At 49.9% G+C, this 17,907-nt stretch overlaps 1 protein-coding gene across 3 annotated transcripts; it reads left to right on the plus strand.

The window, feature by feature from the left end:
• Positions 1 to 1,989: 1,989 nt before the first annotated feature.
• On the plus strand, positions 1,990 to 15,692 carry PRDM8 (PR/SET domain 8). 3 transcript variants are annotated; one of them, XM_026676532.2, is made up of 4 exons: positions 1,990 to 2,203; positions 6,847 to 7,067; positions 9,787 to 10,018; positions 13,797 to 15,692. In XM_026676532.2, exons 2-4 carry the CDS (start codon positions 6,849 to 6,851, stop codon positions 15,314 to 15,316), a joined length of 1,971 nt encoding a protein of 656 aa, XP_026532317.1. In that variant the 5' UTR covers positions 1,990 to 2,203; positions 6,847 to 6,848; the 3' UTR covers positions 15,317 to 15,692. The 3 variants fall into 3 exon arrangements, with proteins under 3 accessions (XP_026532317.1, XP_087818883.1, XP_087818882.1); XM_087962757.1 differs by lacking the exons at positions 1,990 to 2,203; positions 6,847 to 7,067 and adding an exon at positions 7,101 to 7,340; XM_087962756.1 differs by lacking the exons at positions 1,990 to 2,203; positions 6,847 to 7,067 and adding an exon at positions 8,053 to 8,429.
• The last annotated feature ends 2,215 nt before the right edge of the window (positions 15,693 to 17,907 follow it).

Consider the following 17,907-nt stretch of genomic DNA (forward strand, 5'->3'; position numbering starts at 1 on the left):
TGCAAACGCCTACATGTCCCGCCACATATATTGCTTCTCTTCTCACAGCTATCCTAAATTGCTTCTCCGGCTTGATTATGGATAATAGAGATGGCTGCAGTAATATTACAGAAATACAGGATGACAAGAGTTGGGAGGGACCCTTGTAGGTCATCTAGTCCAACCCCCTGCTAAAGCAGGAGATCCTACACCATTTCTTACAAGTGGCTGCCCTGTCTCTCCTTGGAAGCTTCCAGTAATGAAGCTCCCACAACTTCTGAAGGCAATTCTTGTTCCATGGGTTGATTTCTCGGAAATTTTCTCCTTATTTCCAGGTTGAATCTCTCCTTGTTCAGTTTTCATCCATTATTCCTTGTCCGGCCTTTGGGTGCTTTGGAAAATAGCTGGACCCCTTCCTTCTCTCTGTGGAGGCCCCTCAAATATTGGACCACTGCTATCCTGTCTCCCCTGGTCCTTCTCTTCCCTAGACTAGCCATGCCCAGTTCCTGCAACCGTTCAGCGTATGGTTTAGCTTCCAGGTTCCTAATCAATATTTAACAGAGGACTCAGGAAGCAGAAAATGCTTTCCTGCAAAGAGAAAGAACCGAGACGCTCCTCGGAACCGAACTGGATCCTTGGCGATTTCCTAGGGCCAATTCAGGAAGTTTGCCAATAAAAAGGTTTATCGGGTTGTTGTTTTCGACTTTTCAGGCTAACCTACGGACCAGAAATTGCTCCAATGGGATGGGCTGATTCTGCTAATTCTGCGTGGATGGACGGGACGAAACCCTTGTTTTCGGCCTCGGTTTCGCCTCCGGCGGAAATGTAGCACTGCAGTCGCCCTCGGAACTCCCTGGAGGAAGAAGGCGCAGGCAGCCTGGCCCACGCGACTAAGGGTGGGGGGGGGGGGAATCTCTCAGGAAGTTTTCTTGCGCAAGCTCGACTGAAGTCTTGGAAAGGAGGGTGGGGTACCCCACGCCCAGTCATTCCAAGGGTCAGAATTGAACGCCTCTCGCAAAAGGTCCAGCTGAACATTGGCGAGAGGAGGAGGAGGAGGAGGAGGAGGAGGAGGAGAAGGAGGAGGAGGAGGAGGAGGAGGAGGAGGAGGAGGAGGAGGAGGAGGAGGAGGAGGAGGAAAGGAAGGAAGGAAGGAAGGAAGAAAGAAAGAAAGAAAGAAAGAAAGAAAGAAAGAAAGAAAGAAAGAAAGAAAGAAAGAAAGAAAGAAAGAAAGAAAGAAAGAAAGAAAGAACATCTTAGAATAGACGAAAAGCTTTAAATGATAGATTGAATGAATGAACTGGAAAGGGACCTTGGAGATCTTCTAGTCCAGCCCTCTGCTCAAGCAGGAAACAGTTTACTATTCCAGATAAATGTAGCCCAGGCTCTTTTTTTTAAGCCTCCTGTGATGGAGCACCACAATTTCTGAAGGCAAAGCTGTTCCACTGGTTAATTGTCCTCACTGTTCAGAAGTTTCTTCTCAATTCCAAGTTGCTTCGCTCCTGGATTAGTTTCCATCCGTCGTTTCTTGTCCTGCCCTCAGGCGCAAAAGCTTGGAGACGGGGGAGGGAGAGGGAGGGGGAGGGAGGACTTGTCCAACCCCTTCCCCAGCTTCCAGCATCAGCCTGAGCGACACCGCGGGCTAGACGGCCAGCCAGCCAGCCAACCAGGCGAGCGGGCGGGCGGATGGACGGGCGGACGAGCCGCGGGCAGGAAAGCGTTAAAGGGGAGGAGGCGGCTCTGCCATGCGTCATTGGGCTAATTCTGGGCCGGCGACAAAACCAGGGCGCCCGGCCGGCAGGCAGGCAGTGCAACGGGCCCATCTGCCCACGTCCCGCGGCCTCCCCTCCCCTCCCCGTTCCCTCCCCGCCTGGCAGCTCTCGTGCGCCCAGCCGAGCCGAGCCGAGCCGAGCCGCGCTCCCACCGCCTCTTTCCCCGCGGCCATGGAGGAGCTCTGATACAATAAGGCCTGGGTGCTTTCCTCTGCCCCCCACCCCTCTCCCCCCCCCACCCCACCCCCAAGAAAGAAAGAAAGAAAGAAAAAAAGAAAGAAAGAAAGAACAGAAAATCGGGGACTTCTACGCCTCCCTCTCCTCTCCTCTCGTCTTTTTGGCTACTTTCTGCTGGGGATTGAGACGCATTTGATATTTTCTCTCAATATTGATATTTTTCCTCCCCGCCCTGCCGTCCCTTTGCCTTTAGGATTATAATCCCGATCGTATTCCCGGTAAGTAAAGACGGTTTGCCGCCGACCAGAGCCAAAAGGACCGTTTTGATTGTTTCTCCTTTCCCCCCCCCCTCTCGGTTCCCACCACCCGTTCACCGCTCCTTTTCGCCTGGCACCCCAACGGGAAAGAGAAAGAAAGAGAAAGAAAGAGAAAGAAAGAGAAAGAAAAAGAGAAAGAGAAAGAAAGAAAAAGAAAGAAAAAGAAAGAGAAAGAAAGAAAGAAAGAAAGAAAAAGAAAGAAAAGAAAGAAAGAAAGAAAGAAAGAAAGAAAGAAAGAAAGAAAGAAAGAAAGAAAGAACAGCGGGGCGTAGCAGAGAGAGAAAAATTCCCTGCCAGATAGACCCGTACAAAAGCCGGAGGGGCGGGTGGGTATTTAGATGGATAAAGCAAGGAACGAGCGGCTTTCAATAGCCCCAGTTGAATTGCTGGTTTGAATTTTCCCCTTCTTTTTTCCCCCTTTTTCTTCTCTTCGGCGTCTTCTTTTTAAGCTTTTTTTTTTAAAGGTCGGAGCGCCCGGAAAATAAGATTGCGGGTGGTTGATCTAGTGCAGAGGAAGGAACGGGTGGGCGAGGAGAGGTACGGTTTGAGGTCCTGAGAGATTTCACAAACAGAAATTGGTAGGAGAGGACCAGGGGTCCGTCTCTCTCTTTCCCCCCTCTCCCTCCCTCTCCTTCTCTCTCCCTCCCTCCCTGTCTCTTTCTCTCTCTTTCTCCTTTCTTCTCCCTCTTCTCTTCCTCCTTCCTTTCCCTTTTCGCCCCTCTCTCTGAGTCGCGCCCGCCGCCTTCTCGGCTGAAGGACGGACCCCACCGCATTGTTCGGGAGGATGATCCGCGCACCCTGGTTTCCCTTCGGCTGCTGCTGCCGCCCGCCGTAAACGCGGCGACCTCCAGCGTCCTTCTTCTAAAAGGGGAAGCCCGGAGCCACGGGGTTGTTTAGGTGTGCGTGCGGACGGGGCCTCGAGAGGGTGCGCACGGCGGGGATTCCTTCCTTCCCAAGCCGCCTCGCCCCCGTTTAATTCCGCCGGGCGATTTATTTCCGACGCTGGTGTTAAAAGTTCCCCCAACCCCCAAAAAAAAGTCGCGGCGACTTTCTGCTTTTTGAAAGCCCCATTGTTAACGGTAAGAGGTGTCGCCTTGCATCTGATGAGGCCGGTTGGTTTAGTTCATTTATTTTAATTTAATTTAATTTATTTATTTTTGGCATAGTATTATTCCCTCCCTCCAAATCTTCCCCAGCTGTAAACACGCCGGATTCGAAAATAAAAAAAAAAAGATAACGAGGACATCAAACCAGGGCGAACCATTTTCCTCTCAGCAAATCGCTGTTTTTTTGTTTTTTTGTTTTCCTTTCGATGATTATTGCTGGATGCCTTTTGCTTTTTCCAACTCGCCGACTCGGGCTAAATTTATAAAAGGCTCCGCTGGCCCGATCCTGACGCGTGAGAAAAGGCGGAAGGGTTCCACATTTGACGGCTCATCCGAGTTTAAGAAAAGTCCCCCCCCCCCTTTTTTTTTCCGCCGCTGCTCCCCGCGAAGCAAAACGTTTGCCTGGAAAGGGGAGAGAGAAACCCGCTTTCTTTGCCCGGGATCACAATGTCGGGAGAAAGCCGCTTTCGGGCGGCCCCTTCCGGAAGAGTCCCGGCTCTTCCTCTTCCTACTTGGGTGGGCCTGGGGTGGGTGAGATTTGCCAGCTGAGGTTCTGGGGGGGGGGGAAAGGCCTCTTTTAAGGGCTAATTAAATTTCCCTGTCCCGAGCGATCGCCAGGGAGGAAGGATAGGAACGTGGGAGAAGGCTGCGTGTGAAATTAATGCAAGAAGAAGAAGAAGAAATAATTACCAGGATGAGTCCGAGACAATTGCTTTCTTTCTGTTCCGTTTGGCTGGTGCTATACTATTATGGTTAATCTTCCATTCGATTCACAGTCTGGGATTGCTTAAAAAAAAAAAAAACTTAACGGTTCAAATCTTAACCAAGGACCTAAGAGCTGTTAAGGTAACGCCTGAGTACAGAGGCAGTTCCGACTAGGGTGGGTTTTGCTTTTTGTTTTGCAAAGTCAGGATATTCAAGTCTGATACATTCAAATTTTCCATGTATCCAATAAAGAGCCCTTTGGGTATTGCTCCAAGAGCTCCTTATTACTACTGGTACAACCGTTGAGTTCTTCCTTCCATAAGTCGCTTCAAGTTGCAAATCACGATATTTTGATATATATTTTTTCCTAGCTGCTTGTCTTCAATTCGTGCATCAGCGGGTGTTGCAATATCAGGCTGTTTTCTTTTCCATAATAGTGATGTCAGGTGTGTTGTGGCCAGATGTCGTCATCATCATCATTTATTACTATTACTATTATATTCATTAAACATGAAACTCAAGTCAACTGAACATTTAACAATGTATCACAAATAGACTATTATTGACTGGTACTGATGGTTGATACGGGATGCTGCCAGAATCCTAGCCATCAACGCAGTACATTATTGTTGTTATTATTATCATATCATCATCGTCGCTGATGCAGCTGTTGTTATTACTAAGTTGATGGTGTCAAAAGGCGGGTTTGAAACCAAGTTCTTGCCGCGATTAGGTTGTTTTCCACGCGCTGATCTAACTCGGGTTCTAGTCAGCCGCGTGTTTGCCTTGCCTGGATCCCGCGTAAAAGACGGAAAGGGGCGAGGCGCCCGCCTCCCATAAATAAGCGTGTCGCGGTAAGAAATAATTACCTCTGCTCGCTGCTTTTAATTAAAGTCTCCCAGGGAAACTGCTGGATTATGGTAATGAGCCGACATACGTTCCCTCTTGTCGGCTTCCCTGAAAGGTTAGCTGACATCAAATCAGCGACATTGACAAGGCGCTCGAAATCCATTTGGGCGCCCGACCCGTCCGTCACCAGCCCCGCATGGGGCGGGGAAGGAAGGAAGGAAGGAAGGAAAGAAGGAAGGAAGGAAAGAGAAAGAAAGGAAGGAAGGAAGGAAGGAAAGAGAAAGAAAGGAAAGAAGGGAAGGGAAGGGGAAGGAAGGAAGGAAGGAAGGAAGGAAGGAAGGAAGGAAGGAAAGAGAAAGAAAGGAAGGAAGGAAAGAGGAAGGAAGGAAGGAAAGAAGGACAGGCCAGCCCTGGGTGGGGGCAAAAGGGGGACCCTCGAGATTTTGCCAAGCTCAAAGCCCCCCGGAGCGAAACGCCGAAGCTGGAGGGGAGAAGGAGATTTTCCCCAGAAGTTCCGAGCTGACAGTAGGGCAGTTAGGAATAATAGAGAAGCGGCCCTTCTGCTCCTCCGCACTGAATTTCCCCCAAAAGGCGGGAAAGAATGAAGGGGGAAATCCACGGAGAGGTTTCCTTGGCCCTCTGGCCTCTTCCTAGGCTCTTGCCGCAACGTTGTTTTAGAGGAAGTCTCGTTTTTCCTCCCACCCTCCTTTCTCTCGTGTTGGGTTCATCTTTTTCGGGAGGGCAATGCCCGTTTGGTTAGCTCAACCAGAAGCACCCAAACGGGCAGTTTTTGCTCTTCCCAGTTAGAAACCAAGCCGTTCAGCCGGAGGTTTTAGAGTAGAGTAGAGTAGAGTAGAGTAGAGTAGAGTAGAGTAGAGTAGAGTAGAGTAGAGTAGAGTAGAGTAGAATAGAATAGAATAGAATAGAATTTTTTATTGGCCAAGTGTGATTGGACACACAAGGAATTTGTCTTGGTGCAAATGCTCCCAGTGTCCATAAAAGAAAAGATACATTTGTCAAGAGTCAAGAATCATAAGGTACAACACTTAATGATAGTCACAGGGTACAATAAGTAATCAAATCATACTAGGAAACAGTCAATATAAATCGTAAGGATACAAGCGACAAAAAAATAGTCATACTGTCACAAGTGGGAAGGGATGGGTGAAGGAAGGATGGGAAGATTAATAGTACTAGCAATAGTAACGCAGACTTAGTAAATAGTTGAGAGCGATCGGTTTGGCCTTGGGCTGCGCTGCCGTCGCCCTGAATCCAAATGCCGGCTAAAGTTTTTTTTTTTTCTCCTATGGGCGGTTTGAAGGTGAGAAACGCTCCCGGGCCTTGCACGTGTATTGGGAGAGAGGAAAACAGCCCCCTCCGCGTCCGGGCGTTTCTTTGGGACGGGAAGTTAGGAAAAGTAGAGCGCAGGCTTCTCCGTTGATCCCTCCACCGAGTTGGAGTCTCCGTTTCTAGGAGGGTTTTAACTTTGGGGAAAGGGATGGGTTTTGCATTGAATTCAGGACATCGATTTTGTCGCTTGTATCCTTACGATTTTTATTGACTGTTTCCTAGTATGATTTGATTGCTTATTTGTACCCTGTGACTATCATTAAGTGTTGTACCTGATGATTCTTGACTCTTGACGAATGTCTCTTTTCTTTTATGTACACTGAGAGCATTTGCACCCAGACAAATTCCTTGTGTGTCCAATCACCCTTGCCCAATAAAGCTTTCTTTCCTTCTTTCTTTCCTTCTTTCTTTCATTCATTCATTCATTCATTCATTCATTCATTCATCTGCCGGTTCCTTTTGGGAAAGGGTTCGCAAAACGCAAAAGGGACTCCATTCCCTGGGAAGGGGGGGGCGGTGTCCCCGGGACCCACGGCTTTCTTCTTTGGAGAATGTTTCCTTGACCACCACCGTCCTCTTCTTTCCCGTTGCCAGCCATGGACGAAAGCGGGGTGCCCCGGAGCATCTGGGATGGAGACGCCAAAGCCGTCCAGCAATGCCTGACGGACATTTTCACCAGCGTCTACACCACCTGCGACATCCCGGAGAACGCCATCTTCGGTCCCTGCGTGCTCAGCCACACCTCGCTCTACGACAGCATCGCTTTCGTGGCGCTCAAGTCCACGGACAAGAGGACCGTCCCCTATATATTCCGGGTAAGGGGGGGGGGCAAGCAAAGTGGGGGGGAGGGAGGAGGATGGAGGACTGAGAGAAGCCAAATCCTCGCCGTTGGCCCGGAAAGACTGACTTAGCAGGGCTGAAATGGAGGCGAGGCGATTTCCCTCCCATCGGTCCTCTCCGCGGGCCAGAACTCAGCCTGTCTGGCCTCATCGGAGCGAGGGGCGGCCCGGGATTCTCGCCTGCCCAGGACCGGCCTGCTTTTTAACTCCGCTGAATCAGTTCAGGAGCGAGAGGGCAGGAGCAACCAGGTAAGGAGGAAAGGAAAGCCAATCGGACGACCGACGAAGCGTTTTGTTGAGGCTAGTCTGCTTGGGAAACCCAGCCCGTTTGCTTAGTCCCAGGTGTGGTGACAACGCAGCCAGTAGTGCATTAACCATTAAGCAGACTGAACACACGTGTTTAGGGCACCAGGCCAGTGGTGGGATTATTATTATTATTATTATTACTACCGGTTCTGTGGGCGTGGCAGGGAAAGCTTACTGCAAAATCCCCCTTCCCTCCTCCCTCCTGAGTGAAGGTTACTGCAAAGTCCCCATTCCCTCCCCACCCCACTGACCTGCTTTCCAGCTCCGTTCTCCTGTGCAGGGCAACCAAAGAAGACCCAGCCGACCAGTTGGGATTCAATAGGAGGCAGAGAATAGATGGGGTTGGCGGAGCCAGTCAGAGGTGGGATTTGCCGGTTCTCCGAACTACTCAAAATTTCCGCTATCGGTTCTCTAGAACTGGTCAGAACCTGCTGAATACCACCTTTGCACCAAGCCCAAAGGGGGCACCACAAAAACTTTTATGTAGCCTAAACTTGGCTTCGTTTGTACAGTATGTACAAAGGAGGGGAAGCACCAAGATTTGTCAGTGCTTAGGGCACCAGTGAGCCTTAATCTGCCACTGAAGGCAGCAAACGGCCTCATTCAATACTCTGCTATCTTCCGAAGCAGACGCGTTGTCGGAATTGCCCGCCTCCCGAAAAAAAGAAAGGGCAAAAGAAAGGGGAAGCGTCCATTTTTAGCTCCTTCGCGCTTAAAGCGCAAATGAGCCCGCGGGACAAAACGCAGGAATCGTAGGAGATGCTTAAGGGAATGTTCCAGCTCTCTCCCCTCCCCAAAAAAACACCCCAGCCTTTGTCTCTCTGCGGGGTTTAGAAGCTGGGGGAGAGGCGGAGAGAAACAGGACTTGATCTCGCTCCCTTCCACACCAGGCGCCACCTGCCCCCGGACAGTCCGATGCGTCGCATCCGGAGGCTTTGGCAATCCGGCTGCGCCTGTCTCTTTGTCAGCTGCCGCTTCTTGCTCGCCTGCTGACCCGTCCACCGGCCAAGTCGGGACGAGAAACGTGCAAGGGTGAAGCCGGGTGCGTCCGGGTTTTAGGCCGCCCTCAAACTGGGACCAGTTTTCTGGGCGGCTCACGTGAACTCGCACCCCAGCTCCAGCTGTCTTTAACGTTCCCGCTGGGCTTTCCCCCCCTCCCTTTTTGGCTCCGGAGAATCGGATCCGGCAGCTCAGTGTGTAAAGTTTGGGCGAGGGTAGAGACGCGCTCCCCTCCCTCAAACGACGGGCCCCGTTAACCGAAGTGAATAAAAAACAGGTTTCTTTCTCCGTTTGTTTTTTAATTAACTGCTGGAACTTTAGTTTCTCGAGCCGCTAAAAGAAAAGCTAGAATCGGGTGTAGAGAAACCTGCTTCCAAACAAGGCTGCGCAAAATATCTCAAGAGTCGTTGGGAAGCTCCAGGGACCTGGAGGGGAAGGGCTCAAAACTGCTCCCGGCCACAGGCGGATTTGCTGGGCCAGGGCTGAATTACGACGCCTTGCATTTCCGGCCAATTTTTGGAGAGGGGCCCCTCCCTCTACGTTGACCTCCTTGGCTTGGCCTAGTTCGCTTTCCTGTACGGGATCTCAAACCTTCATGTACGTCTCTCTCGCTGGAAAGTGCCATCCAGGTGCGGTTGCAACCGCTTCCCTAGGAGAGCGAGACGACACAACCCCATTGGATCCCCAGATCCCGGCCAAGCTGTATATATAGCCTGTCACTTATGGGGGGCGGGCCGTCAGAAAGTCAGGGGAAAGCTTGCCCGACTGTTCAAAACACAGCCACGGGTTACGATCCCAAAATGAAGCAGAAAGTTAGCTGTTTTCTTCCTTTCTTTATCACTCCCGCCCAACTTCCGCCTGGATGTCCAAGCTGGGTGTTCAATAATTGGGCCGTGGGTCCCTCTAACTCAGTAGTGTATTCACCATGAACCAGACTAAGCACGTGCTCAGGGCACCAGGCCCAAAGGGGACACCACAAAGACGTTTGTACCAGTGGTGGGATTCAATTTTTTTATTACCCGTTCTGTGGGTGTGGCTTGGTGGTGTGGCAGGGGAAGGATAGTACAAACTGACCTGCTTTCCAGCTCCGTTCTCCTGTGCAGGGCAACCAAAGAAGACCCAGCTGGGACTCAATGGGAGGCAGAGAATAGATGGGGTTGGCGGGGCCAGTCAGAGGTGGGATTTGCCGGTTCTCCGAACTACTCAAAATTTCCACTACCGGTTCTCCAGAACTGGTCAGAACCTGCTGAATACCACCTCTGGTTTGTACAGTAGGTAGGAGGGGCACCAAGATTGGTCGGTGTTTAGGGCACCAGCGGGCCTTAATCCGCCACTGCCTCTACTCAAGCTCCGCCGCCTCTCCCTTCTCCCCCCCCCCCACCCCCCTTAGGTGGATACCTCAGCGGCCAACGGCTCCTCCGAAGGCCTGATGTGGCTTCGCTTGGTCCAATCAGCTCGGGACAAAGAGGAACAGAACCTGGAGGCCTACATCAAGAACGGACAGTTGTTTTACCGCTCCCTGCGGAGAATTGCCAAAGATGAGGAGTTGTTGGTGTGGTACGGGAAGGACCTGACCGAGCTGTTGCTGCTGAGCCCCATGAGGTCCCAGAGCAAGATGAAGGGTAGGTGACAATACATAGGAGGCGTAGTGGTCTCTCGCAGAGCGTCCCCCCCCGCCCCCCAGCGGATTTAGGAAGCGAGAGGAGGAAGCGAGAGGAGGAGGAGGAGGAGGAGGTAACCATCCTTCTGGGAAACCCCAGCCCTGCCATCCTGGACTGGCAAAGGAGCGAGCGGGTCAAGCGAATATCCCAGACACACATTGATGCTTAATTACTGTAATCCACAGCATCCCATTTGAAACGCCGGATTAGCTGAAATGCTGCCATCTGGTAAGATGTTTAAATACTCAGGAGTTGTGGAAAGCCTCCTCCCCCCACACGCTCTCACGTGCGGTCCCAATTTCCGAGGGATCCACTCGCGAGGTTAGGATCCACTTGCAGAAGTAAATCTGCTTTTTCTACCATTCGATCTCGCCCCTCTGAGGGGCCTTCGTGGTTTTTTTTAGCCCTTCTCAGCTCAGCTCTCCACACACACCCCTCCCAGAGAGAGGAAGCCAGGGAGCAACCGTTGGTTTACCACCCTGCCCCCTTAGGAGAGGAGGGAAATACCTCCCAGTGTAGGCAATCTAACTGTTCGCTTGTTGCTAGGATCATGGCTCTCTGTGTCATCCAGCAAGATGCCTGAAGTATTAATAGAGCTTTAAAAATCCTTAGTTAGATCACACCTGGAACATCCAGCTTTGGTCACAATACAAAAAAAAAAAAAAAAGATGTTGAGACTTTTGGAAAAAGTGCAAAGAAGAGCAATTAAAATGGCTAAAGGCCCAAAGACTAAAACATAAGAATGGCTGCAAGAATTGGGTATGGCCAGCCTAGAGAAAAGAAGGACTAGGGGGGACATGATTAGAATAGAATAGGATAGGATAGGAGAGGATAGGATAGAGGATAGGATAGAGGATAGGATAGAGGATAGGATAGGATATAGGATAGGATAGGATAGGATAGGATAGAGGATAGGATAGGATATAGGATAGGATAGGGGATAGGATAGGGGATAGGATAGGATAGAGGATAGGATAGAGGATAGGATAGGATAGGATAGAGGATAGGATAGGATAGGATATAGGATAGGATAGGATATAGGATAGGATAGGATAGAGGATAGGATAGGATAGGGGATAGGATAGGATAGAGGATAGGATAGGATAGAATATAGGATAGGATAGGATAGAATATAGGATAGGATAGGATAGGATAGGATAGAGGATAGGATAGGATGGAATGGAATGGAATGGAATAGAATAGGACAGAATAGAATAGAATAGAATAGAATAGAATAGAATAGAATAGAATAGAATAGAATAGAATAGGAATTCTTTATTGGCCAAGTGTGATTGGACACACAAAGAAAATTTGTCTTGGTGCAAATGCTCTCAGGGTACATAAAGGAAAAGATACATTCGTCAAGAGTCATAAGGTACAATACTTAATGATAGTCGTAGGGTACAATAGCAGTGTTCCAGTATGTGAGGGGCTGCCCCAAAGAAGAGGGGGTCAACTTATTTTCCAAAGCACCTGAAGGCAGGACAAGAAGCAATGGATGGAAAGTAATCAAGGAGAGAAGCAACCTGAAATTAAGAAGAAACTTCCTAAGTGTGAGAACAATTAACCCGTGGAACGGCTTGCGTTCTGAAGTTGTAGGTGCTCTATCACTGGTGGTTTTTAAGAAAATACTGGACAACCACCTATCTAAAATGGTATAGGGTCTCTTGCTTGAGCAGAGGGTTGGACTAGAAGACCTCCAAGGTCCCCTTCCAGCTCTATTCTGATTATATATGTACGTTTTGCTGATTTTTAAACAACCCCATAAACCGTCCCATTTGGTGTCGTTTTCTGTCGGGGCTGCATTGACAAATAATTCCCCATTAGCCTACTTTCTGGTTTAACATGTTCTATTGAATCAAGAAATTAACCAAAGATGCTGAAGAAGATGAGAAGCAAAAGGGGGGAGAGAGAGGAGGAGGAGGAGGAGGAGGAGGAGGAGGAGGAGGAGGAGGAGGAGGAGGAGGAGGAGGAAAGAAGGAAGGAAGGAAGGAAGGAAGGAAGGAAGGAAGGAAGGAAGGAAGGAAGGAAGGAAGGAAGGAAGGAAGGAAGGAAGGAAGGAAGGAAGGAAGGAAGGAAGGTTGGTTCCCAGGGTTGAAATTACAGTGGCTTGTGTGTCTGTGCTCATATGGAAAGTCTCAATTTTATTCTGCTCCTGCTTTAGGGGGCAGGGGAGTGGCTAACTTTATCCCCTTTATCTGACCAAGCAAACTATCCTTCATCTAGTTCACATCTTGCAAATGATCTAGCTAGCACAATATTTCTTAACCTCGGCAGTTTTAAGCTGGATGGACTTCAATTCCCAGAATTCCCCAGCCAGCATTTCACTTCACTTCAGCAGGTTTTAGGATGCCCAGAGTCACCAAGTCAGTAGCACGCTGGCTGGGGGAATTCTGGGAGTTGAAGTCCTCCAGGCTTAAAGTTGCCAAGGTTGGAGACCCTTGCTCCAGAATATCCTGAATGCTGCTTCTCTGAATATCTTCCTGGTGTTCTTTGAATTAGATTTATGGGTGCATCTAGAATGAAAGTGACAGGTTGGGGTCAGTGATGCTCATCTAGGGTGCGAAGAACTTAACAGCTCTTGATCAACCATGGAGAAACACATTACTTGGTGCTTTAAGGGGGGTTTTGGCCTGGAATCCCTTTCCATGGACATCCTGACCTCTGACCTGAATAAGCTGCATGGACGTTTGCTCTTACTGGTCCAGAGAGAGCGGTAGTAAGTAGTTGGGCCTTAGAAAAACAGAACTCCAACTCTTTTCGGCCATGAACTTGCCAGCAGATTTCAGGATCCAAGTTAACCAACCTCAAAGGGGTTGCCAGTTTGATTCTAGTGGTTAAGGCACCAGGCTAGAAAAAGCAAGGGACCATGAGTTCAAGTCCTACCTTAGCCACGAAAGCCGGCTAGTTGATCTTGGGCCAGTTTTGAACCCTTTGTTTGTAAAAATAATAAAGGTGGGATGTAAATAATCAAACCAAAAAGGGATTTTGAATCCCAGGAGAAAGTGAACTTTATATTTTCAGAGGTAGAAATAATCTTAACTTTTTTCTTCTTTATGAACAGTGAACTGCCCTGTTTATTCTGTTCTCTGCCTTGAGCTCCTCCTGAAAAAAATGTGGGCTATAAATAGAATAAATGCCAAAGCCTGCATGAAGTAAAGCACAGTATGGGGTGGTGGCGTATGGGTAAACCTGGCCGTTGTGGTTAGTAAATTGTGAGTCATCGTTTACTATGGGTCTGGGTGCAGTATATTATGGCTCAGAACATGGTTGTGACTTATATTACACGAACCAAGCCAGGTTTTTTGGTTGCCTTTCTGCACAGGCTTGTATTTAGTGGGGGCTAAAAGAGATGTAGAAGAGCATAGTACTCACCACTCATTAGGTCAGAACTGATAAACACAACTCTAGTGGCGTCTATTTTCAGGTAGCTCATGGATTTTTCAAAGTAGTTTTAGCTGGGCTCCCCTTGACCAACCATCAGCGGGGAGTGTTCAACGGTCCTTGCCGATGTTTTCCGTGTCTGGCAACTTGGTCAGTCGGTCTATCAGGGTGTCCAACCTTGGCAACTTTAAGACTTGTGGACTTCAACTCCCAGAATTCCTCAGCCAGCTTTGCTGGCTGAGGAATTCTGGGAGTTCAAATCCACAAGTCTTAAAGTTGCCAAGGTTGGACACCCCTGGTCTAGCTCAACCAGTGACCAACAGGCTCTTCTCTTCTCTTTTCTGTCCCGCCCCAGTTTCGTCTCCGCACACCTGCCTGGACTGTGGACAGCGTTTCCAATTCGAGTTCCCCTACGTGGCGCACCTGCGGTTCCGCTGCCCGAAGAGGCTGCCCGGGGCGGACAGCAGCCCAGCCCAGGACCCCAGCCCCAAAAACAGCAGCCCCAAGGAGCACGAAGGCGCCAGCAAGTTCCAGGGCAAACCGGCCGGAGGTGGCCAGATCCAGCCCCCCACCCACCGCCACCACTATCACTGCGGCCAAGACAGCAACGGCGTCGTGACCAAGCCGTCCACGGACTTCCACAACCTGGCCAGAGAGCTGGAGAACTCGCGACCGAGCAGCGGCAGCGTGTCTCCCGGCAGTCGGGAGCAGCAGCAGCAGCCGGCGGCCGGCCTCGACGGCCACGCCAGCCCCGGAGGCAAAGCTAAGCGGAAATACTCCGGAGGAGGAGACACCTTGGCCGAAGAGCGAGGCCCGTCGGGGCCCAGGGGGCGCTTGGAGAGGCCGATCCCTTCCTCGCCCAAGGAGGAGCTGGTCTGCACCCCGCAACAGCAATACCGGCCGGCGGGGAGTTACTACGGCTTGGACGACGCCAGCCGCCTCTACCGGCCGCCCAGCCCGGACACCGGCGACGCCAAGAGAAGCGCCTTCGTGGAGGTGAAGAAAGCCTCGCGCGGCGTGGACAACACAGCCGGTGGGGACGAGGAGAAAGAACAAGGCTCCCCGGCAGGCGGCGGCGGCGGCTCCGGCTCCTCCTCGACCGCGGACAAGCCGCCTCTGTCCTCGCTGCTGGGCGGCCGCTCCGCGGGCAGCGCCTTCTCCACCGTGCCCTCCTCTCAGGCCTCCGGCGCGGGCAACCCCGAGGAGCGCAAGAGCGCTTTCTCGCAGCCGGCGCGCTCCACTTTCTCGGCGCAGCTGGTGCTGGGACAGAAGTTGAGCGCACTGGTGGAAGGAGGAGCAGGAGGCGGCGGCGGCGGAGGAGGCTGCCACCCGGGCGCAGAAGGAGCCGCGCGTCTTTACGCATCGGAGCCGCACAAGCTGCCCGGGGCGCCTGGAGAGCTCGGCAGCGGGACAGGTGCGGCGGGAGGAACAGCAGGAGGAGGAGGAGGAAGTGAAGGAGCCGCTGGAGGAGTCGGGCCGGGCGGAGGAGTCGGAGGAGGAGGTGGGCTGCCCAAGCAGAGTCCCTTCCTCTACGCCACCACCTTCTGGCCCAAGAGCTCGGCGGCGGCCGTGGCTGCGGCGGCGGCGGCGGCGGCCGCGGGCCCCCTCCAGCTCCAACTGCCTTCGGCTCTGACGCTGCTGCCGCCCTCCTTCACCTCGCTCTGCCTGCCGGCTCAGAACTGGTGCGCCAAGTGCAACGCCTCTTTCCGCATGACGTCCGACCTGGTGTACCACATGCGCTCCCACCACAAGAAGGAGTACGCGCTGGAGCCGCTGGTGAAGAGGCGGCGGGAGGAGAAGCTCAAGTGTCCCATTTGCAACGAGTCCTTCCGCGAGCGCCACCACCTCTCGCGGCACATGACGTCGCACAACTAAATCCACACACACACGCGCGCGCGCGCGCATGCACCCGGCGGTGCTGCGCTTGCAAACCCGGATCCTCCACGCGCACAAGCACACGCGCCGCCGGCCCTTCGCTTCCGCAGCTGGCGCTTTTGCGCTTTTTGCAAGGATTGCGGCCGGGAGTGGGTGGGGCGGGACGGCGTGGGGCTTTTTGCAAGGCGTGGGACGAAAGGACGGTGGATTCCCGCAGGGAGGATCGCGGCTTATTGAAAAGGTGTGGCGTAAAGGTGCCCAAAGAGTTGGAAGGAAGGACAGTGTGTAGAGCGGTGCTAAGAATGCGACGCGCTTTGCAGGGCCTTGTTGGAGGTGTGCATGCTTCCATGCGTGTAAAAAAAAAAAGAAATACAAAGCACGGTTATAGTACAAAATAATAATAATAATAATAATACAATGTCCGCAAAAGAGAAGATGGTGGGTTTAATTCTGAGACGGCCTGACGTCTTATCGGTGCATTTCTGGAATGAGAAACGAAATCCTTACATGTTAGCAGTTGCAAAAGTCTTTGATTTTAGGAATACTACTCCATCCATCTTTTCAATCTGGCCTAACAGATGACCATGGGGGGGAAAACATTGACGTCACTTTTTCTAAATTGCATTTTGGAGCACCCATAATGAATGCCCCCCCCCCCCCATCCCACAGGCCATACATCCATGTAGCAAGAGGGCCCAATGAAGTCTTTAGCTGTGCTTGTGCAACAAGTTAATCCTGGCTTGTTTATGATTTAGTTAATCAATTGCAATTGGCAGAAGTTTTTGCTTCACTAAACCAGGGTATGCAAGTTACAATACCAGTTATACAATACCAGAATCTACAAACAACATTGGCTTGTTGTGCGAGAATGCCTCTGAAATGAGATTTCTGCTTTGTGCTAAGTTGAAATGTGGCTGGTTAGTGGTTTATGGTACATTTACATGTTTATGTAAACTGTAAACTCAGCGGATGGTAGTTTGTGACATTGCATGAATTCACTCATGCCATGATGTACAATGGAATGAACCTAGTCTATCGTTTCCTTTCTCTGTAACAAGATGGGCAGATTCTGGGACTGTGGGTCTCTCATGCAGGCACCTGTATTGACCTTGGCTATTAAAAAATGCATTGAATGGAAAATCTTTCAGAGCCCCATTTGGGTGTCATTTTGGTCTACCTAAACTAGGGGTCTTCAAACTCAACAGCTTTAAGACTTGTGGACTTCAACTCCCAGAATTCCTCCTCCAGTCATGTTAGCTCAGGAATTCTGGGAGTTGAAGTCCACAAGTCTTAAATTTGCAAAGTTTGAAGAACCTTGCCCTAAATTCACGGAATAGTTACAAAAATGACATTCTTCATTAGATGCACTGCTCCAGTGGAACAGAAATTGTAGGAAATTACCAAGCCGTAGATATTTGGGGCAGAGGAGTTGTTGTGAGGTTTCCAGTGCTATATTAGGAATATGCACATAAACCTATAGAAATAAATAAGCATATTTCTCTTTGATGCAAAGAATGTGAGCTGCCACTGGTTTCCTTACATAAATCAAGGAAAGGGAATTAATAGGTAGAAAAAGATAAGCTTTATGAACCAAGCTTTGAAGGTTTTTCCCCTCTAGGTCAGAGGTCTCCAACTTGGCAACTTTAAGACTTGTGGACTACAACTCCCAGAATTCCTCAGCCAGAATAGTATAAGGAGGTTAGTAGAGTTAGATCTAAAACCACTTACTTGTGAGTAATCCATAAGTAACCATTTGAACAACTGGCAGTTGTTGCTCAGCAGCTATTTGTAGCTAGAAATACTTCTGCAGTCTGCATTTACGCTTTCACAAGAACCCTACAAGATTTTGAAATGAAACTTTGTACATGCTTAATGTCCGCGGAGATTCTCAGTCATCCAGGTCATGGTTTTTCTCTAGATTCTCAGTCATCCAGGAAGTTTCTTTGGGTCTGACTGAATCCTTCCCCACCAATCCAGTCAGAGCCAAAGAAGGTTCTTGGGTGAGAAGTGAAACATCTTCGAAGAAAAAAAACAGAAAGTCCAATTGCCTCTTGAAAAAAAAAAACATCCTTGGGATGATTTGTACATGTTTACTTTGAGGACAGTCGCATGGGGCTGAATGGGGATTTCTTCAAAGTACAAGGTGTAGCATCAGGCTTCATGTCCATTTCCAATTGTAGTCATTCTGAGTTTTGAAAGCTTTTAAATATGTTTTGGGCATTGTGACCAGCAGAGCATCCAAAAACCACTCTTGAAATTTTTATGCCTGTGTATATGTTTACCTTGCAAATAATGATGATGATGATGATGATAATAATAATAATAATAATAATAGAGAGAGGGGATGGGTGGGTTGGCCCCCCCTTTTGTTTCAAATGCACGCATTTTCACTTTCCCAAAAAAGTAAATAACTTTTAAAAGTACATTTTTAAAATGTCATATATTGCAACATATTGATGCATTTGTCATACGTTTCTACTTAAATTATTAAGCACTTATGGTTTAGCTGTAATAACTATATGTAAGGGTAAAATTTATTTTAGATATAAAGCAAAATTAAAAAAAAATTAAGGAAGATGGATGCAAAGCTT

Source organism: Notechis scutatus, chromosome 4 (assembly GCF_049901735.1).
Source record: "Notechis scutatus isolate UNSWTSFEM ecotype Mainland chromosome 4, rNotScu1.2, whole genome shotgun sequence".
Classification (NCBI taxonomy): Eukaryota; Metazoa; Chordata; class Lepidosauria; order Squamata; family Elapidae; genus Notechis; species Notechis scutatus.